Source organism: Acomys minous (genome assembly GCF_964271855.1).
Source record: "Acomys minous genome assembly, chromosome: 4".
Taxonomy (NCBI): Eukaryota; Metazoa; Chordata; class Mammalia; order Rodentia; family Muridae; genus Acomys; species Acomys minous.
Window position 1 is genome coordinate 107747985 of NC_140486.1, and position 23258 is coordinate 107771242.

Below are 23258 nucleotides of genomic sequence, written 5' to 3' on the forward strand. Positions count from 1 at the left end.
AAATAACATTTCTAAAATCTTGATAGATTTAGCTAATCAAGATGCATGATTTGGTGATGACGTGTTAATGCCTGACTTCTAACTCTGAAGTGCTCTGCACCCCGAGTCTTGCTCAAGGTTTGTGTTTAGAAGAGCCTTCCAAACTCACATCTCAGCTTGGGTATTGTTCCTGCATAAAATACACCATATGGCCCCTATATGTAGAATACAAACACACACTACTTAGAACTCTGGGCAAGGATGGTGTTGCATGCTTGTAATCCAAACACTGGGGAGGCTAAGACAGGAGGATCATGAATTCAGGGCTGACCTAGGCTATGGACAAATACTTTGTCTAAAAAATCACAGAACCCCCAAACCCATGCCCCAGGTGTAAAATCTAAACAAACAAAAATACTAGTAGCTTTGGTGGTTATTCTAGCGGATCAATGACTCTGGTCTTTTACCCAGTAAGGTTAATGATGTCACTCCTAGTCTTCAAAGTGACCCAAAACACTAGATTATGCCATTTGTAATAAACAAGTAAAAGGATCATATTTCTTCCTCATATTTTGTAGACTATAAGAATATCCATGTAGATACTAAGAAAATTCAAAACTAAGATTACCGGTTCATAATTAGGCACAGAAAGTAAATACCCTGCTACTCTATAGTGAAATTTCAAAATAAAATCGCACTGTAGAGAGCTACATAGGCTCTTATTACGATGTATTTTTTAAAAACAAATTTTACGTGTATGGGTGTTTTGCTTGAATGTAAGTGTACAAGATATGTACAGTGCACAGAGGCCAGAAGATGGGGTGAATCCTGAGATACAGAGGTTGTGAAGTGACACGTGAATGCTGGGAACTAAATCCAGGTCCTCTGTAAGAGCAATAGGTGTTTATAACCGCGAAGCCATCACTAAAGTCCTCTTCACGATGTTTTCTATCATGTTTTATTCCATTGATCTGCTAGATTTCTAAGTGATGGGTGTGCATATTTGGGGAAGACAGGAATAAGTAGGAAAAGAGAGCAAAAACGTCTCTCCTCTCTCATATGTAGCCTAGGTCTCTCAATGCAGCCCAGGATGGACGCACTGGAGATCTACTTAGATATTTACCTGCCTTTGCCTCCCCAGGGCTGAACTTACAGAAAATTTACTTATTTATAACTTTTTAAAAAAATGTAGTTAACTTATTTCTAATTTAACTAACTTAGGGAAGTAGAGTTTTAACTTAGGACCTGTACATTGTATTATATTTAGACGATTTGACAGTTTGGATGAATATCTTTAAGAAAATCCTGAAGTTGAAGTAGAGGAGATTGAAAAGGTGTTCATTTTGAACATGAAGAATAAAATCTGATAGGACAGGCATCACTTCCTTCCTTCTTTCCTTTCTTCTTCTCTTTTTCGATCTAAAGAAAAATAATCTTGAAAATTAGTCTTACTCCAGGAGGATTTTCATTTCCAATGTCTAGGTCAGTATACGTTGTCTCAGTAAGGTCAACATCAGTAACAGATTTGGCAGTAACAATAAAGAAATAGGACAAATATACATGGATTTTTAGCATGGAGGAGATAAATAAGCAAAAATAATGAGAATGCATACCACGGTTAAATTCATCGCCATCGTCTAATCAAACACATAGAATGAAAATAGGGACCCCCAGAACGTGAAACTAGAGCACAACGCCAAGATACAATCACGCAGTTATGTCTGAGCATGACAAAGAAACGGATGGTCATGACCTCTTCTGCAAGGAGGGGAAAAAAAAAAAGAATAATGATACAAGACACTTAATAGAGAAATTGTTCATGATTGCTGAAATTTGGAATTAAAACAAAATGAAGAAGCTTCTACAGTAATGAGAGTAAAGAAAAAAAAACACATCTATGTTTGCCAGCCACATTGCAGAATTGAACAGTCACCTGTGGTTTTCCGCTTAACACAGGAGAGGTGAGTTGGTCTAGTGTATTTGATAGCAGGTTTTAAAATGAATTTCCTGGAAGGAGAGTGGGCCTGAACTTCTGTTTTTTTAGCAAGTTCAGCCTTCTTATAAACTGCTATGAATAAGAAAACACAAAAAAAGCATACCATCAGGAAAGAAAATAAACACTTGGAATAAAAATGCACAAGATTTTTTTTAATAAGTAACCAGTTAGGCAGTTGCTTTTTCAAAAGAGTAATAACAAATTACATTTAAAAAACACATTTTAAAAGAAGTGATTGTTAAATGAACCTTTTTTCCTTCTCACTTCATCCCTGGAGACCGTGCTAGGTTCCTTTTTAGCTACTTTTCTTTCAGGAGTGGAAATTCTGCCTCTCCCGGTTTTAAAAGGTTTTTCTTTTCTATGTTTCTCAAGAGATGGTCTCCGAGCTTCCTTCTCAGCTTTCTCCTCTTTAGGAATAGTTTCTAACTGTTCTGTCATGATGCTTCTATCATCATCTGTGGATCAAAGGAAACCATGGCAACAAGAACAGTGAGAACATTAGTGACAGATGCACAAAACCCTTAATATACTTAACACAAGGTAAAGTAAATATGGACTTACTGTTTTTAAATGTTTAAAGTGAAAACCAAATTCCCCACTAGGCTAATGGGTTTTATTTGGGAGAATATTGAAAAAGAAGCACACCTTGAGTATCCACCCACAGGCTGTCGGCATCCATGATGGAGTCATCAATGGTGGTCTCATCTTTGTAATCGTCATAGGTTTCTGTTTTATACTCTGAGAATGCAACCTCTTCTTTCTCAGGGGTAGCTGGAGCATCTGGAGAGCCATCCTTGGGTTCTGCCTGGGCTTCCGCTGCCATTTCTACTTCAAGCTCTTCCTCGTGTGGGCATGGCCTCCTTTCTTCCTCAGGCTGCGCTAGCGCCGCAAAGCGCACACTGTGGGACCCCGACTCCCCTCCTTCATCGGTTGTGGTTTGCACTACAGTAATGAAGTCATCCTCGATGGTCACCACAGACTCAATCACACCTTTGTGCTCACCTGGGCAGGTCTCCACAAATTCCTCCCTACTTCCCGGGACAACCAGGTCAGTGATCTGGAGGGTATCTGAGCGGAAGAGAAGTCTGTCATATTCTCCTCCAGCTTCTATCTCTTCTTCTTCACTTGGGACCTCTGCTGGTTCGGACACAATTGCTTCAGGCTGTGGCTGGGTGACATCAGAAGGTATGGCGGGTATCTCCGGAGTCTCTGTGCTCGATTCCTTAGGCAGCTGAATAGATTCCATTTGGACTTCAGCTTTCTCATCAGTAGATGAATCAGCCTCTGAAACAGGAGGTGGGCAAGGGATTTCCACAGAGAGTTTGAGGGCAACTTCATCTTGAATGAGCGATGACTCTGGAGATATTTCCTTCTTGCCTTCGTCAGGCTTCAGGGACTCCATGGTGAGGCTCTCGTGCTCACCACTGGATTCATAGGACTCTTCTTTGTCTACCGCCTCCTGATGCACCAAGTCGGGCTTTGCTACCTTCTCCTTGACTTCCATTTCATTGAGTTTGACACCTTCTTTTGTATGGTCAGACTCAACACCCAGGAATGAATCTGCTTCTTGGGGTGCAACCTCAAACGTAAGCTCTGTGGCTTTCCCAGCATCTACGTTCATCCCGGATGCCATCTGTCCAAAGTCACTGACTTTAATATCTAACTGACTCTGCTCAGCTTTCTTTGCAGCAAAATCTAGACCTTGATCGCCTTTGCTGGTTGGTTCTACCTCAGCTACCTCTGGCACCGAACTGAGAACTTTGTCTTCTTTCTCGGGTGATGTATCTTTAGCTGCTGTTGTCAGATCTTTGGTGGATGGCTGCTCATAGGTTATACCTAATCCAAAGAGCTCTACGTTATCCTTGGCCTCTTCTTTCTCCTTGACATGTTCTTTTGAATCAACATGCTCTTCACTCTTCTCTAGGACAGTGTCCAGTTTGTCACTAGCTTTCCTGTCATGATCAAACTCCCTACTCAGTCCTGTTTTGTCCACAGACGTGGGGGGAGATGCCTCTTTCTCGGGAGCAAACTCCTCTTTGACCCTTCCAGCAGCTGCAAGCTTTACTTCAATGAGTGAAAGGTCAGTGGCCAAATCTCTACGGACCTTGTCATCAGTTCCTTCATAAAACGAACCACTCTCTCCTGACAGATTCTCGCTGTCTTGAACTGGCGATGGGAGAGGGACTGTGTACTTGTTAAACACACAGTATCCCATGTCCTCAAGTTGACTGTCTGGTTTTACAGTGACTTGGTTTTCGTCAGCGACAGGTGGCAAGCCCGCCCTACTCTCAGCAGCCACAGCCTCTGATGGGACTGACTTCCTCCTGGTGACCTCGGCATCTGCACTCACAGAAGCTAATCTAGACCTGGTCCCTGCCAGATCTAGCATCTCAGGCAGGTCGGGGGCCATGACGGCACCATTTTTGTAATATTCTTTGGCTGGGAAGGGTGACTCAGAAGATGACTCAACTCGAGTAGTTTGCTCGCCAGTCACCTTTGCTTCCTCTGTCTTCCCTTCTTCCTCCTTGCTCTCTGCTGGAAAGCAAGGGGCTTTCTCCACTGCGGGTGTGGTAGGGGGCAGATAATCATCTCCTTCATCCATGCTTCCGCTAGTGTTGGTTAGAATATCAGAAGCCAGAGGGGAGAGATCATGGCCCCGGCCAAAGTTAAAGCCAAGGGCAATGGAGTCAAGGCAAGACATGGGCAAGTTGATGGACATACTTCTTTGTTCTATTGCAGACCTGCCGCCAAGCCCTAAACTCCGACTCAGGGTCAGATCATCCTTATTCTTACTGTGAAGGCCCCTCTTCTCCCCGTAAACTTTTGGGTCAATAGTGAACATTCTTTCTTGAGGAGAGCTTGGTTCTTCAGGTAACTCAGATGGATAGTCAGATGGAAAACCCTGGGCCAGAGTGCTGTACCCTGCTTCCTGTACTGGGGCACTGGGCTGAGACTCTTTTGCCGGAAGTTCCTTTTCATCATGTTGATTCTTGGGAGATGCAGTATCAAGAGATTCCCGGGCACTTCCTCTCGCATCACTCAGCTCATAGTAATCACTGCCTAACTGTCCGCTTCTTGTCTCTTCTTCTTTCAGTGCAGACGTTTCGAAGTACTTGGACATCCCGGACTTATCTTCATAAAATGGCACATCAACCTCACTTATGGTGGCAGGCCCAACTCCTTCCAACTTATCTTTGTCACGTATGTTCTCCTCAAAAAGTCCCTGGATTTCTCTCTTTTCACTTACTGCCTCTGGCTCAGATGTAACTTTTTCCAAGGTCTTGGAGGCCATGGCTGCATCTGTAACTGCTTGTTCTAGACCTATAGGGAAGGAGTCCTGTTTTAACTCATCAGCTACCTGTTCTTGGCTTTTCCGTTCTTCTTTGGAGAAGGGATGCTCAGTAGAGATTTGAATCTCTCCTGTTTTGTCATCTCTCAATGCCAGGGGTTCGTGTTCTTTTGCCACAGCCTTTTCGATGGAAACTACTGAGTTTTCTTCAAGCTTTGTCAGTGGTTCATTTTCAGTGAGTGTAAGTTCCTGTCCACTGGGTGCTGAGGTCTCCCTTTTCTCTTGATTTGTGGCACTCTTTTCTTCCCCTGAGATGTCATCCCTGGCATAGCCTTCCATACCTGAACTATGAACATCTTTGGGTAAAGCGGCAGCTTCTGAGACTGTAACATCTGCCCCTTTGTCTGCTCTATCCTGTAGCTCCTCATCTCTGGAACTCTCTTTGGCAGTAGCTAGGCCACTGGTGTCCTGCAGAGATGGTTTGTCATCTGGTTGGAAGAAGACAGGGGCAAAGGGTCGTGCCACTTCTGTGACTCTCTCACTCTTCATAGTATCTAAAGGAAGAGTGAAACTTCCACCGTGAAAGGGGCTTGGCATGGGAGAGTCAAACTGCTTCCCTTCCCATCTTGGGATGTCCTCCAGGACATCTTTTTCCCTCATGGGCGTCAAGGGACCAGGAGATATCGGGGCAGCTAAACCCCATTCATCCTTCTTTGATTCCATCGGCATTTGGATAAACCAGTCTTTCTGTTCTTTTGGGGCTAGAGGCTCTGCAGAGAGGCCAATGCTAGGTACTGCTACACTTGCCTCTGAATTCTGTTTTACATCTTCCAGGTTGGTACCAAAACTGTGCGCAAACGGAATGGGAGGCGACTTTTCTCCTTCCGTGCCTTCAAGATCCTTTTTATCGTGGGGGGTTTTAGTTGTCTCTGGCTGAGGAACTAAGGCAGCGTGTTCAAAGTCTTCACCAGGCGTACTTTGCATCTTGAGCTCTTTCTCTCCCTTGTCTAAAGGCTCAGCGAAAGAGGAAGGCAATTCCTGCTGCTCAGGGAATTCCATCTTCGAGGCTGTAAGTAAATCTGAAGTAATCGGGTTGGTTTTTAAATCAGATAATAGGCAACAGCTTTCGGGCAGTAAGCTTAAAATCATACTTACGAATAGGAAACGAATGGCAGGGTAAAAGGGGAGCACGAACCATGCAAGCATGCTGCCCACTGGAACATGATTAGGGAAATGTCAGGACTGGAGTCTGTATGTCCTAGCTCCGGCTAGAGGCCCTGTTCTGAATGAACTGTGTACGTATAAGAAGAATTTGCCTCAGACTACTTATTCATTTTGTTTATTTGGTTATGTGGTGCATAACTAGAAGGAAAAAAAAACCCATCTTCATTCAATTGCTAATGGTTGAAATGAAGCCACATCAAGGAAATAGATGAACAGGGTGCAAGAACATGTATGTGAAGAATGCTTACTGCATAGTTCACGTTCTTTCACTTGAAAACAAACTGGCAGGCCATGGGGGCAGATGCCAAGAAATACATAATGATACAAGTATTAGCAGTTTCAGGTAACTTGATTTTTAAAAAAAATTACAAGGACCCATATGGGCAAACTAAAAGTTACTGGCATAAAGTTTTGGAAGATAGCTGAGATTAAAGTAAACATTTGGTGCCATTTTATATATACAACCTAAGAATTGATGAGCCAGTTTTGTATTTAATCTAAATTTTTGATTCTCAGTCATGGCTTCTGGAGTATACCAATGGAAAGTCACCGAGCAAGACATTTTCCAAAAATAGTCAACTATTACAATGTCTTTCTCCCCAGCACTCTGACTTCATGGCCAACTAGCAACATACTGGCTAGTTTTTGCCCCAGATATGCCTGACATAAAAAAAAAATGGCATAGACCTGGTTTTATTTATATGCCACTCCAAGAGTCTCTGGAGTACCAGTTATGTTTTAAATTATTTCCTGTGCTCACTAGAGCTAGGTGTCGCTATCTGACAGTGACTCTCTTGAAGACGGGTGATTATGACCTGATAGACTTTTGTGTCCCGTTGTAATGAGAGCAACAAAATATTTTGAAGTAATAATGAAGGCTAGATGAATGAAAACTCAAGCAATACAGGCATGATAAAGGGATGGGCTGCCCTGGAGAGACAACGGCAAGAAAAGCACCAATAGGGACTCTGAAGCATAAAAACATAGCACTCCGCGGCTGCAAACAGAAGCGATCCTATCATTTAAGCTTGTATGTGCAAAAATCCAGCTCTAGGGTTTGAAAAGAAAAAGCATATGAATTGCTGTCCCAAAACATAAAAAAAAAACACAAAAATATACATGTATTAGCAATGTGACTGGCAAACACTGGCGATGAGGAGGGAGGGGGTAAACCAAGAAGAGTTCACACAGCATTATCAGCCTGCGGCAAAGCGTATTGTATCATGGCAAAGGACGACCAGCTACAGACGGGCACAACCGAGCTCTCACAGCACCTGCACAAGCCACGCGCTCCGCTCACGAAGCCGGAAATGGCGGTCTTATGTTCATGGGAAGACCCAGCGGGGTGGACCAGCATTGGAAAGGCTTGGTGAAATCCCCTGCAGCGCATTTGCAGCACACATGCAAACCCTGGCAGACACACACCTTCCTTGGCAGAGGAAGGGATTTTTACTTCTGGAGTCACTTCCGTGACCTCTTTTACACTTTTCTCATGAGGAGCCCCTGCCAGGGCACTGTCTTCTGGAACTATCTGCGCCTCTGTACTAGACTCCTCGCGGCCCTCACTGAGGCCCTGGGGGTGATCTGAGGCCTGAGCAGCCCCACACTCTTTCCCAGGAAGAGCAGTAGGTTTCATTTCCTCAGCCATCGCACCCTCTAGAGTTTCTTCTTCTTGGGGATGAAAAAAAAAAAATGTTGACGTCATGACCAGAGAACAACACACGGGAGGACAGAAATATTATTCATGGAACACTTTCAGCTCCATTTGAGTGACCTCTCTGCGGCATCAGGTATATTTATTTGCCTTTTCCATCTGGATGAGTGGAATTAATAACTGAATGACACATATGTTATGTACAAGCTGGAAAATTATGACGTATAATACGCATACAGAAAGACCTTTTAAAACTCTAGTTAAAAGGCTGGACAATACACTTGAAAAAAATTGAGAGCTGAAAGGGTTTTATGGACTGATAAAACGTTTATGAAAAAGGCAGCATGATGAGCACGTGGTGACAATGGCTTGCAGAACGTTAGAGATGATGCTGCCCCCAGCAGATGGTGATGGAGGAAAGATGTCCTGCTGTGCTGAAAAAAAAAAAAACCTTCCAGGTTAGACAGGTACCGTTTTCTCCAGTGTCGGAAGTCCCTACATAAGAATTCCTGATTGCTTTGCCTAAAAATGCACAGTCTTTGAAAAAAACAATTTTAGCAATAAAATAGACTTCAGCTCAAAGTGATACCTACTCAGCTGCCTAACACTTGCATCAAAACGTCCATCAGAGCACTCTGAAGACGATAAGGAAAAGCTATGAAAGTCAGTTTGCGTTGCCTCTGTTGAATTCTGTGATACTCAAGGAAAAGCAGTATTGGAAGTAAAATAGTTTTTAACTTTAAAACTTTATCATTTACAAAAGTGTTCCTTTTTTTTTCTCCTCAGATACAAGTGTTTTCATACTACTTAAAACAGTAATAGTTCAGGTATAGTACTTTTTGACACTAAGAAAAAGTGTCCATATCATCATTAAACTCTTATGCAATTCAAAATAAAATCACTAGGGAAAGATGACCAAGAGTTATTAGAGTGACAAAAATATCCCCCCAAAGGTATAAATAACATGAAAAAAATGTTAGCCTTTAAATGCGAGCAAGCTACTGAAGGTCATGAGTTATTTTGTTCATTTGTTTCTCATTTACAATTCAAATGTCCATAAAATATGCAAATCTATTTTATCCTTTAATAAATGAAAGGAAACTATATTAGCTATTTTAGAAGTCTGCAGTGGGAAGTTTCTTATGCTATTTCTATAAAACAATTGGACATTCTGCAAAAGGCCCGTGAGAAAGACCACAGATGGGAAAGGAAAGGAGTTTTCTTGTTAAAAAAGAAATATTAGCATCTTCAGTGATGGGAGCACTGCGTCATCTATCTTTTGACATTTACCATGCCAGCAATTTTGTATATGTAATTTAATTTCTAAGAAATTGCAATTCTTCCTTATTAATCAGGAATTTATTTGTAATGCATATATTTTGATTCTAGTTAAAAGAACTTTAAACATATTTAGCTTCACCAAGGTCAGCTTATTAAGCTTTAACTAAGTTAATTTACAAGTTTCAAATCCAAGTGGCCTTAAATTACTTAAAATCTTTTAACTTTAAAACTTTATCATTTACAAAAGTGTTTTTTCTCATATACAATTATTTTTATACTACTCAAAACAGTAATAGTTCATGTATAGTTCTTTTTAATTTAAAGCCTTAATATATTGGTCTTAAATTCTTAAATCTTGAATTAGTTACGTTTGTGTCAACCACACCTATCTTTTAATTAAAAACTTCCCATATATTTTTATTGAAGTTCACACTGTTGAAAGGACGTAGTTCCATTTAATGATAGATATATTTCCTAAGATGTCAGGGATGTTGGAGCTCCTTGGCTTTCAAAGGGACCTTGGGAGATGCTTATTGTCAAGAATGTGGCTGGTGAGCTGTGAGTTGGTGCCTTGTTGTCTTGGCATTGTCTGTCCCCGTGTCCTCACCACCCAATATTGTCGCACATAAAGAGGAGCTCTTCTGCACTCAGTGAGTGACTGTCCTCACATGGAAATATTTCAGCCTAAGCCAAAGTATTTTAGCTATACTGTCATCTTTATAAAAATCTCTATAGATAAAATGGAACTAATAGCAGCCTGCCACCAACATAACATCACTATTCTCAGGACAGTTAGTTTATACATAGGTAGCTCAGCTTTATGGAACAGAGGCTGTAAGTCCAATCCTTTGTTTTAGGCCAGCTCTGCTGCTGGAAACTGAGATACAGTCACCTAGGAAATCTCCAGTGGCTCTGATTTATAGATGTGGAGACATAAATTCATCCCATAACATTTATTCTGCTCTATATAAGTTCTTTGTTTTTATCTTTATCTTTTTCTTTTTTTAAAAGAACAAGCATATGAATATAGTAGTAAAAAGGTAATTTATATTTAATGCTGGCCCTAGTAATAGTCCCTATTGTAGGAGAAAAACAAATAATATTAGGGTCATCTTCTTCAGTTTAGGTAAATAATGCATTCTTACCAAATAATTTATTTGCAAGGAATAAAAAAAAAAAAGACATCATACTTTAATTGAATGATTTCTTGTTTCTTTTTCTTCTCCCTTCCCCTTTCATTGGTAAAAAACGTAAAAAAAGAAAATAAAGGAAAGTGCTTGTTTGTTCCGAATTACAAATGTCTTTTATATAAATGTTGAGGCATTTCAGTGGATAACTCCTTATGTAGGGACTTCACTTTCATGTGGACAAAAACGGGCTTGTGCTCACCCTACCCCCGCCCATAGGAAAGCACACTGAACAAGATGACGTGTGTGGACACAGCTGCAGGCTGGGGAGGAGCCCAATGGGCACCATGCTCCTGTTCACCTGTCTCCTGGCCTAAGTGGGCCTCTGCGCTCTGTGCTGTGACACTGGGGGGCACACTAGTCCATTCAGAGCTGAACAAAGGATGCTCATAGTACTCCTCATCCGAATTGTACGGCTCCTCCTCAGGCACAGACACGGAGATGGAGGGGGCTAGAAGCCTACGCCTCTCCCCGCTGGTGGCAGGTTCATGGCTGGGGAACCTGTGTAGAGGACCCACTTGATCCTCAGCCCCTTCATCTACAAACAGACACACAGGAAGAGACTGCAGGGAGAACTGGACAAGACAGACATGAGATCAGACAGACGACACAGACAGGTACAGAAGGACAAGAAGGGTCAGGGAAGCAGCACAGCGGGATGGAAGGGGCTGAGACTGAGCTGATGGGGGATGGGAGGCAGCGAATGGGCATGCTTTGCTGAGGGCTTCATTTGAGCTACCACTTAGGAAATTGTGCCACTGATCTAAGAAAAGACAAAACAAAAACATACAAAAAATCCCCCCCAAAAACCATTGATACCCCTGCTGTGAACCAGAAATTATCTGCACATTCCTCTCCAGTAATTGAGAATAACCAAGGAAATATTGGGGGGGGGGGAGGGAAATCAAAGTGTCACAAAACCAGTGCATTATTTGAAAGAACTTCCTTCCTGAAGGTGAATTCTAAGTCGTACATCAATACAATTAGAAATTAAGAAAGAGAAGCACTGTTGGGGTACCATGTCTGCTCAAGTACTGGGAAAAGGGGCTCCAGTTTGAAGATATGATTGTCCAGGCATGTTGAAATACTTAACACTTTGGCTAAGTTTAGTTAATTATTGCAACCAGAAAAAATAATGCATGACCTTAAATGCACACTGTAGATTAGTCTGCTTAGGGACAGTAAGATGCTCCTACAAGTCAACAGACTTTAGGGACTGTTTGGAGGACCTCCATTTGGCTTTTGATATAGATGCTGTCTCCCAGACGTATGCCCAGGTTTCTAGGGTACTCACTAATCAATATTACTTACATGTAGACCTGTGTTAAAGCTCCTCACTCTCACCGGCCGAAACAGAAACTATAGTACCTCTCGGTGTAGTGTTAACCTTTCAGACTTTAACCACACAGCATTATGGCATTATTTTGTGAATGCACTGTATTTTAAGAAGCTTCACTTTTTTCAATAGCCAAGTATGGGCAACTGGAAATAAATACTCTGTAGAGAGAATGCTTTTAACCCTTCAGAATACTAGTTTCTACAACCTAGTTATTGGTAGGTTCAGAGAAGTTGTTTCCAGAAACTTCTCAGCCACGGTATTTATTATACCATTGGAAAGACCCCCAAAATGATGTTTGCTACTTGAGTAGCAGCTAAGCAGGTATGTTTTCAGAATCTGGTCTGCAACAGAGAATAGATGGTTCTGGGCTTGTGATGGGTCCTCGTCAGTCACATGTTCCCCAGTCACTCTCAAGACTTGTCATGAATGCCAATTACTGATTCAATGTCTAACTCGCTCCAATCAATTTCATGGGCTGCCAAGTAAGTAAGAGTGAGATATATATTTCTCTGCTTTTCAACACTTGTTTTCTGGGAAGCAGAGAAGACCACAGTGTAACTGCGAGCACTGAGAACTGAGAGAGCTGGTAGTGGAGAGGCGATAGATACTCGGTGATGTTTCAACTGTCTGAAGCATTCGGCCTCTGTTCTCATTCTTGTCCTGTTTTAAGTGCCAAGACATAAAACAGCTCAGAGATCGGTAATAACTCAAAAGAAGCAACATTTTTCTATTATGAATACTGCTGTTCTAATTCTAGAATGACAAAGACATTTGTGGGGCCTCTATCGGCCTCAGAGGAAATATCGTTTTACCTCAGTCTCTGTCTCTTCACTAAGGCAGTCAGTCCTGAAAGGGATAGCTGCAAAGTCCTAGGACCGTGCACTCTAAGAACTCCAAGTTTCTTCTTAGAACTTGTGAGCAAAGGCTCCAGAGAAAAGCCAGGGAGTGGTATGTGTGTTTGGGGGAAGAGGGGGAGCTTGGCTGAGTGTGAGGCTCATTTGTTACAGGGATGAAATGTACATGGCAGATGCTTTTGGTTACCACTCATTAAGTGGTACCACAGATAAATAAATAAACAAGCAAGTACATACATGAATGAATAAGGAATAGAGTATGTAGTTATAAAAATTGACATAATAGTGGCTCGTGACAGAAGGTGGTTGATTTCTACAGTCTTACAGTAACAACCCTGAGAAGACCGGTTTATGGAATTAGTTGGAAAACTCAGGTGCATATTTAGATACAAACTCTAGCTGAATCATTTATCCAGATGTAAGCAGTGACATCCGTGACAAACCATGTAAATCTCAGTCTCTTTGGGTTGTGGGAAGATAACAGATGAGAAGATATTTGTGAAACTACAAAGCATAATGTGTGACTGTATAAAATATTCTATCCCATTTTATTTATTTACATATTGTGTGTGTGCGTGTGGATGCGTGGGCACGTGTATGCGTGCGCGTATTTGCAGAGGCGCAATGCATACTATGGTGTGCATGTGGAGGTCAGAGGACAACTTAGTCCTGTCTTCCCCAGTATGACTCAGGTTGTCAGGCTTGGGGGCAAGCGCTGTCTATCAGATGAGCAACCATGCTGACCCTGCATGTGACTACATACATGTCTGCAGTCTAGACCCTGCATGTGACTACATACATGTCTGTAATGTATCTTCCATGTACTCAGTTTCATATCCTTTGGGGTTTTTTTTCTTCTTTTTCTTTATTTGTTTTGTTTTTACGAGACAAGGTTTCTTTGAGGTCTGGCTGCCCTGGAACTCGCTCTGTGGTCCAGGCTGGGCTCGAACTCACAGAGATCCACCTGCCTCTACTTCCCAAGTGCTGGGATTAAAGGCGTGCACCACCACCGTCCGGCGCTCTTTAATTTGATATTTGAATTCAGAGTTGAAAAACTTAGAAAAAAATCTGAATTCATTGTCTATACTACTTCAGTGGTTGAATGCATTCATCCTTTACTATAAGAAAATGTGCTTTATGACCCTGCTTTTTTCACAAAATAATTACTTCATTTAGCAGTATGACGTATAAAAGGATAGCATGACCCTGTGAACCTTGGCCTTTTCAACACAGCTCTTTTGCATAACTGTAGCCTTCGGGAATGAAATTTAGCTGGTTTTGTCTCAGGAATAATTTCCTTCTAGTTTGCTTTTGTTTAAACATTAAAAAAAAACACATTAAAATTTTTGTATTAGGCAAAAATAATGCTTGTCTTTCCAAACACAGCTGTGGTTGGTCAGACTATTTTGGAACAAATTCTCAGGCACTTTTATGAAAAATTAGGTCTCCTCAGGTGTCAAGGATTACTGATTGTGGCGGCGTCATGGTACATAGGAAAAGGCAGCTGACCCCCCTCGTACAGTGTTCTCCACTTTGTAAACTTTTAACCAAAGATTCCTCAGTTTCCTGATGGTAACTGCTGCCCTGGAATGGCATGGTCTAGACATGTTACGGCCAGACCAAGAAAGGAGGACAGGAAGTAGAAGACATTCTACTGGGGCTAGTGTCTTCTTCGATTGCACTGGGCCAACTTGAAGAAAGCAATTCTATCCTACGAAGCTGATGACTGAGTAACCCTGACAGGAACATGAGCCCATGACTTACTTAGTCCTATTTTCACTATGTGCATTATGTTTTCTGGAAAGAGGAGACCAGGTGCATCCGCTGGGTGGATGGGAGGAATCGATTTCCTTTTCTGCTACGACTCCCACTGAGTAAGATGAGCCATTGACAATTCTACCTCAAACAGACTTTTGGAGCGGGCCAGCTCTGCCAACATCATGGTCCTTTCTGGGTTAAGAGGATTCTCAGGTACTCTAATGGTTTTAAATAGGAGCTCAGAAACACTGTCAATGACCTAAGAGGAGTACAGTCACCACACAGAGCTTTTTGCTGTATCCAGAATGAAATCTAGGTCATTGGCACAAGCTAGTTACCGCCCTCTACTTCCCCCCTTCTCATTTCTGGTTAGTTATGGTTCCCTGCTTTGGAACATGGCATCTTTTTTTATCTATCTTTATACAACTTTGCATTCTGTTTCCTCTGTTCTACCTTTCCCATCTTGATCTAGCAACATTTTCTCTTATTTTGAAAAATACAATAAAAGAAGGAGTACTCTCTTGCTGTTCCCTCTGGATGCTATCCTGTTGAAATATCTGTGAGCATGTAAGTGTGATTATTGCGTTCCTGTTCACTACGTAGCCATCCATTTTTAAGAAGGGATCGTGTATATTTTGTCCTCAAGCATTGGCTCAGAATTCGAAAAGTTTCTGGGACACTGTACGTGCTTAGTAAATACGGTCCAGATGACAGGATGACTCAAAGAGAGTCTTCCAGATAGACAAGTGATATTGTAAATCACATTGACGGAGATTAATAGCCAATAGCTGTTACACACTAGTTACAGTTGCCAAATCTTTTGTTCTCATAAAACAATTTTGCTTATTTAATGTTATTTTAAGAATCAGATTAGGAGGAGTATTGGTCCCAATTAAGCAAAGGCTTGCTAAAAAGAAAAGGCGTGGCTTAGAAATCTGTGACGAAAAGTATCTCAGTATTTAGTTGAGTAATTTAGCTTTCTGTACTTAGGAAATATTGAAACAAATCAGAGTACAAATTATAAAATGATAAAAATTTAATGATAAATGCTGTTTATCTCTTAACATAGTAAATGATCTATGAAATGACAACAAAAGGGAGAGAAAAATGAATAAAATGGCCTTTGTATATGAAAACTGAAAACAAGTCACCTACTGTTGCTATAAGATCAGCTAGCCTTGTTGTACATTCTGAGTCTCAGGAAAAGCCTGCAGCACTGTAACCTACTGCCTTTCATCTCACATTCTGAATGAACGCTCTTCAAAGCATCCCTCTGCTTTCTCAATGAGAAGTAAAATGCTGACATGGCACTCTGTGTGGAGTGGGTCTCAGCGGGGAAGCAGCCACAGTCTCAGCTTCTAGCTCGCTGCTCGCAGCATCTGTCCATTCATTACTATTTGTGGAGAGTTTGCTATAGGGCAGGCTCTGGGGAAGGTCTTGGAAATACAACGGGGAGTCGAATGCATAATTTCTGACACCTCCATGAGAAAGTATGGACTCCCACTGTTCTAGGGGCTACATTTGTTATTTCTTTCCAGTCGTAAGAGAATTGCGTCATGTCTGTCCAGCGTCTCCACACTAAGCTAACTGCTCATAATCATTCTGGAAACGTGAACACAAAGTTTTCTTCATGTAGTCAATTTTCTCATTTATGTAAAATCATATTCTCAATATTCTGATTTTACATAGGAAGTGGATCCTTCTTTCAGTCATGGGTTATTTTTTTCTTGATTATATGAAACAGTACCAGCCCTGATCTATATTACCTGGCACCCATGTCCCTGGCTGTGGGCTGGAGTTTATTATTTACGGTTTTTGAGAAATCCAACCCTGTCAGGTCAAGACCTTACCTTCCTCCACTGCAGCTGTTGGTTCTGAGGCTGGCGACGGTGGTGGGGACGGTGGCAGATTAGCTGTTTCCTCAGCTGCTACAGGTAAAAAAAAATGGAGAAATGAGACAGAACAATTAATTCTCTGTGCCTCTAATCTGTATACAGGGCCCCATGAAACTATTTTTTTTTTACCTGATATACATGTTGACAACTTAGAAGATAAACATTCTGTACTTTCGAAATAAATTTTCTCCAGAAGAATGAATTAAACACAAATGAAAAAAATTCTGTCACCAAATTGTATTTGTAAAATTAATAATATATTTAATTTAGCCTCGAGATACCACATTAAAATATGCCAGGTAGACATTTTGGTTTGGATTAGAATTGCCTAATTAAAAATAATGATTTTTGAATGTTCTGCTAGGTCTACAAACAAATACTGATAATTAATAGTCATATTATTTGATAAACCTTTTCAGTAACACTTGACACGCAGTTTAAGGTGAAGTCTTCTTTCCCTTCTTCTTTCACAAAGGAAAAGTGAAGTCAGTACAGAGGATGGTAACCATCAGAAAAGCTGCACCCACCTAGTGGGATGTGGGCCACCTTCTGGCTTTGGTGTCACCGTGAATCAGTGTGGTGGAAAAGACTCTGATATCCTGCTGATGTCCTCCTGGACACTTACCTGCCTTATGGCCTTTCTACGCAGGAAAGGGACTTCCAAAGAAATAGTTCTCAATTAACGCCAGAGGCTGAATATATTTTATAGATTATGTGAGTTGAAGTTTCATAATACAGTGGTTAGCTTAGTAGAGGTGGCTTTGTGACAACAGTGTTTAGTTCCTTGACTCATTGGGATTTGGGTCACATATTTTTAAGACTTCAAATTTTAAAACCTGCGTTTCTTTGCAAAGTAACAAGAACATGAATGAATGATAGATTAACCATTAATGTTTTAAGTTAGGTGTCTTTCCAATTTCTACTTACGAGAAAGATAGTCCTTGATAATCAAAACACTCAGAATGTCACAAACTGACTATATCTTAAATTCTTAACCAGGGAAAGAAACACATTCTTATTGTTTACTTTTAATAAACATTTCAAGAACTCTTAATCAGGAAAGCAAATATTATGGATGCACTGAATTACAAAATATTTTTTAGGACTGAGAAGCCATACCTTTTGACAGAGTGAGCATATGTACCTAGGAAATAGATACACTAAATTCTAGGATGTCTCCTTCCATTTATTTTCATGTATACAAATATATGTCTATCTGTCTACTTCTCCACCTATCTATCATTTACTCACTCTCTATTATCTATCTATAATTTGTATATGTACCTATGTATCAGTCTATCTACTTATCCATGTATCTGTGTCTATCATTTAATCATCTATGAATCTGTAATTTATCATTGTATCTATGACCTATTTACCACGTACGTATCTATGTATTCATGTATTTACCTACATACCTACTTTTAAGTGATGGATAATCTACCTTTCTGTGCAGGGCTACAAGCCTTTCACTGAGTGCCCTCCTCGGTGATTATTTGCTGTATGGTTCTGTGGCACTGAAGGACATTTACGACCATAGGACAGGGCAAGGCTATTGAAGTGCTGTGTGGTCAATTCTCACATCCCAAGATCCTATATGACTCAAGACACTGATGATTCTAACTGCGCCTCTAGCTACTGGTTTTGTGTAGATGAACCCATAGAGAAGGGCAGTCATTTCTAGCTGAAGTTTCAGTTCATCTTCTTTATGTGCATGGAGTCATAAAATCCCGATTCAACAAACAGATAAATAAATAAAGGGTCATTATGTCTAACATCAAGAGATTACCCTAAAGACAATCAAACATCTCAGCAAACCACAGAGAAGTCAAAACAGTTACTTCTGTTTCCGGTAGAGGTGACAGGTGAATGCCACATATGGGAAATATGAACTAAGTAGAACATATCACTTGGGCATGTAGACTTTACGCTGTGGCAAGGGGAGTGAATGCTCGCCCGGTGTCCGGCTCGTCTCATTTACCTAACGGCAGAGCTGCAGGTTTGTCCTTGTGTTGGGCTTCCTTCTCCTGTTCACCTTTCAGGACCGCGACAGCTTCAGCCGTGACTACTTGAACTATCCTGGCGGACACCTCCTCTGCAAATAAACCAGGAACAGAAGAACACATAGTGACCAGGAGTCTAACCAGGCAGCAATGAGAGTTGGTCAGCAGTACCAAAACAGAATTTTAGGGTCAGAGAAGTCACAGGTACATTAACTCTTCAATGCCAGTCTAACACTTAAAACCCATCTACTGAGAACACGTCTTCTAGGATTCCAGTGTTTTACAGGAAATTGCAAGTAAAACAGAGGTAAGACAGACACAGCAGACACTGGGACAGCATGAAACCCTATCTTCTGGGTCATTCATGAATCTTCCTACTAGTAGTAATGTAAAACTTAATATCCTCTTCTGGCACCTAGCACATTTTACAGGAAACTGTGCTGAGACGCGAGACTTATCTACTCAGCTTATTTACATATCTACCCCAGTCCTGGGCAATTTCTTTTGCTGTGCACACAATACTCAAAGCCTTCCTCAGCAAGTTTTTTTTTCCTATACTGGATACTCAACACAATTAGTTAACTAATTAATTAATTTTTTGCATGGGTAGAAAATGAACATAAAACCTTTGTTCTTGTTATTGACACAAATTAGGGGTAACCCACACTGGACACTATAGTTGTCAACTTTACAAACGCACAATTACTTGTAAGAATTTGACACATTTTAGAACAGTAACATTTAAATTGGAGTCCCGAGTACTTGAGTATTAATTAACTTTCTAGAGCCTAAAACTTTTAACATATGAAGTAGAGCTCTATTTTTATTGGGAAAACAATAATGTAAAAAGCACAAGTACCACTAGCTTCTGTGACGGAATTACAGCTGAGTGATGGTACAGCATTTCAGTCTTTTGTGTAGGTCTGCCTGTTGGTATCTCCTGAGAATCACTTATTGCTTACAACATAATAGAGCTTGATACAGAAAGAATGTATTCATACAAAATAGCAAAAAAATTATTGTGGGCATTTTATAAAGAAGTTTTAAAAAACAGTTTAAGAAGAGACATGTGAAGAGAGAATTAAAGGCACGCTCCTGGCCAGTGTAGTCACAGTCACCTACACAGAACACACTAGATCCTCATTATCATGTTTCGTTGGTAGGCAGGAATTTAGCTTCAGTTTGTTTTGGAAAAGAAATCATAGTAAATTGTGAATTTCATTATTCTTGTTTGAGAGAAAACTAATTTAGAAACATATTTTTGGTTCATAATTGAACATATGAATGAGGTGATTTGATTTCTGTTAAAAGCATAATTATCAGAAAATGATTTTAATGTGATCTTGGAAAGCTTGATACACTTTTTTTTAAAAAAAGAATTTATCAGGAGCTAGAGATGTGGCTCAGTGATACTTCATTTGTCTGGCATGTATAAGATCTTGGGTTCAATTCCCAGCACTCACTTTTTATTAAAACGCTTTTAGAAGAATAATCTGATAGTAAAGAAGAAAGTCAAGTTCATAGTGGCTTAACTCATGTCTTCTAGTTGTTTAGAATAATAATATTAAATCTTTTCAAATAGAAAATAATATACCACGTATTGAAAATTTCACAGTGACTTGGGAATAAAGGACCACGAACAGGTGCTCTGGGAGTTTCATTTGGTCCAGTGAATTTTCAATCTTCCTTGAAGGAAGCAAAGGGATTTATCAACAAGACAGCAATTGTAGTTTTCCCTGCAGAGTAAGAGATGGCTTTTTTCTCCCAGAAGAAATGCAATCAGAGCTTTCCTGGACAGGCTCTGTAGCTCCACTGCCTGGCTCCTGGGACAGGAACAAATTCACCGAGGGCTTGGGTAAGTTCAGGGAAGATTAAGAATAAATGTACCAAAGAAACACAAAGGACAAAGTGTGGCACTCATAAAATCAGAATAAAAAAATAAAATTATAAAGACTATGATTCTTGTCTTACATATATATGCATATCATTTCCATATGTTTAATTATATGTGATAGTTTTCCTTCATCCTACATATATATCTATTGTTTCCATCCATTTTATCCATCCATCTGCCCACCTATCCACTCATGCACCTACACATCCATCATATTTTTACCTATTTGGTAGATCACCGTCCTTCAGGGTAGGTTGTTAAGAGTTACTAGTATTTGACTACTGTTTGATGTTAAACTCGTGATAGTCTTTATGTCACCGTTAACGTCAACATGATAATGAGAGAGTTCTCACGGCTAATGAAAATAGTTTGGCTGTAAAGTCAGGCCAATGTTTGTAAGGAAAGCTTGTTAAAAACAAACAAACCAAAACCCCAAACCCAAATAAAACAAAAAAATTAACACATAATAACCCAATAAGTAGATCTGACTACAAACAATTTGGAAGGAAACCATTAAAAGTAACTTCCCTGAATCCCATTCATCTCATAGCATTTTACCAAGCTGTAAAGTTGCTGGTTATTGCGTAGTAGGAGAATAAGTGACATAAAGATATAGTCCAAGCAACATAAACATAAGTAATGCATCACCTCTTAGGAAAACATGTGAAATGTGTCCTTGCTTGAATGCGCGCATCTGGCTACCAGACAACACATCAGGCTTCTGCCGCCACGTGTTCAATGTATCTATATTAAGCTTGCACCACTGTTCAACTGTACAGCTCAGCATTTATGGCTGCTCTCGGCCTGTGTCTTCCTCCAGCACATTCCACCACTGCTAGGATCTTTTTGTTCACAGTCTTCATCAGGGACAAATTTTAAAGGCAGCCCCAGGGCCTGTGCTTAGCACACCTTTGTACTTTTGATTACGGTGATATTAATATACTAAAACCCAGTTAATTAATAAAATCGATGGAGCTGACAATCTCTCAACAGCTCAGAATTCTAAGCTGCTTCTTGAGTGAAGACACAGCATTGTTGGTTGACCCAGTAATTGTTGTTGAATGTGCGGCCTGTGGATTTGGAGCAGGACCAGCTGGGCCTCTTGAACAGGCAATGCTCCACCAGTTAGGCTGTCAACACAAAGTGCAAGCGACTTGGCATATGGCTGGACACATATTTTTGTTGATTTTTTGCAGCTTGTTAAAAGTGAACCAAGATGCATTGACAGTAAATTCAACCATATGGATATAAAAACCACTAAATGTTTCTGCTTTGAAGAATCGTGGGTATATAATGGTGTGTTAAAAGATGACAAATAAGTCTACCGTACACTTGCTGAAAAAGGAAAACAAAACAATTTAAGACAGAATGCTCCTGTCAAGAAGGTTTTTCTCAGTGGGGTACAAAATGGTTGCCTAGGAAACCAATGTTAATTGCTGCTGCTGCTGCTGCTGCTGCTGGAATGTAGTCAACAAGGAAAGCACTGTGTAGTTCGAAGTGCTCTGCTAAACATAAATTCATCAAGAAGAGAGAAAGAGAGAGAGAGAAAAAGGAAAATTCCTTGATTCTTCCTGCTTAATTTGGAGAGTAAAAGGCTCCTCTGAAAGTACTTCCTTGAGTCAGCTGGCAATGAAAGCATTTAAGGAGCAGATTGTTGGAGGGTTTTGTTTGTTTGTTTCCCTGGCATCTTTGCATTAATTAAGGAGGACCACATTGGCACACCTCACCCTGAGATTCCTTCTGATTCACAACATCACAACAGACAATGTTGCAGTCACACATCTTTGCTCAGCAGCCATTTCTCCTTCTAAAGATATGCTGAGTGACACAAAGCTCCACCTCCTTCAAGGGGGCAAATGCAATGTAAGTCAACTCACAAAGACGAAGCATTTAAGAAATCACAGTTGTATGAAGCTCAGTTCTTTTCTTTTCTTTTCTCTTTCTTTTTTGTTTTGAAGGGAGTATATTTTGTGCCTGCTGTAGACAATGTAAGGCTGTTTAGCCATTCCTGGGAGCTGCACCCCTAAGGCACAACTGTTTTTTAATTGTTTACCATAGGGTAATCTTATGGAAAGACGTCCTTTGTTTTTCTTCTTTGTAACCTTCCCTTAGGGGCCACGGGGTTTTGACTGGTTCTTCCATGGCCACTCATAAAAACCTCCCATTTGATATCCATGTCCAAAAAACTAGGGGTTACAATTCTAGGAAGAGTTCCCCTTCTCTTTTCAAAAAACCAACAATTATGTGTATGAAGAAAATTACATGTTGGTGTGTATGTCTGTGTGTGGGTATGTGCAAGTGCTAGCAGGTATCCATGGAAGCCAGAGGCACTGGATCCCCTGGAGAGTCAGTTGTGCGCCCTCTGATTAGATTCTGGGAGCTGTAAGAACAGCACACATCATATCTTAACTGCTGAGCCTTTGTTCCATCTCTCCTGACGCTCCCCACCCCAACCTATGCATCCAAACCCACAATCTAACGTTTGCGTACTCAAATGAAGTCTTTAGAGATTTAATTGGACTGGACTGACTTTCAATTCGGTTAAGGAGAAAGGTGCAGCAAGCTGAGGTAAATACCACTGAGGGGATACTACAACTTAAGGATGCTAAAGAATTGAGTCAAAAGTAATTAGACAAGCTTAGAGCACAAGCACCACCTACTGGGAAATTTTATTTCTAAATTTAGTGGCTCAGATGGAAATAGAGGGAAATTTGAGCAAAAGACACGTAGTTAAGTGCCCAACCTAGCTCTATACGTACATGTTCTAGTTTAAAGTGTGGGGGGGGGGGGAGCGGTAACTTCTGGTGTTACCATACATACACACACACATATATATATATATATATATATATATATATATATATATATATATATATATGCTGTTGCTTGTATCTCAAGTATTAGA

The 23258-nt window shown here is 40.6% G+C and overlaps 1 protein-coding gene across 34 annotated transcripts in view; it reads right to left on the reverse strand.

The window, feature by feature from the left end:
- Positions 1-23258, reverse strand: part of MAP2 (microtubule associated protein 2) — a 263479-nt gene that overhangs the window by 28639 nt on the left and 211582 nt on the right. For 9 of the 34 annotated variants that reach the window (XM_084780796.1, XM_084780795.1, XM_084780794.1 and 6 more), the window contains 7 exons: positions 18438-18551; positions 16412-16489; positions 10912-11148; positions 7914-8159; positions 2621-6343; positions 2224-2430; positions 1913-2047 (listed from right to left, as the gene is read on the reverse strand). In XM_084780796.1, coding sequence (XP_084636922.1) covers positions 1913-2047; positions 2224-2430; positions 2621-6343; positions 7914-8159; positions 10912-11148; positions 16412-16489; positions 18438-18551 — 4740 coding nt within the window. The remainder of the gene's footprint in view (positions 1-1912; positions 2048-2223; positions 2431-2620; positions 6344-7913; positions 8160-10911; positions 11149-16411; positions 16490-18437; positions 18552-23258) is intronic. The other 25 variants (XM_084780772.1, XM_084780770.1, XM_084780785.1 and 22 more) reach the window with 16 other exon arrangements.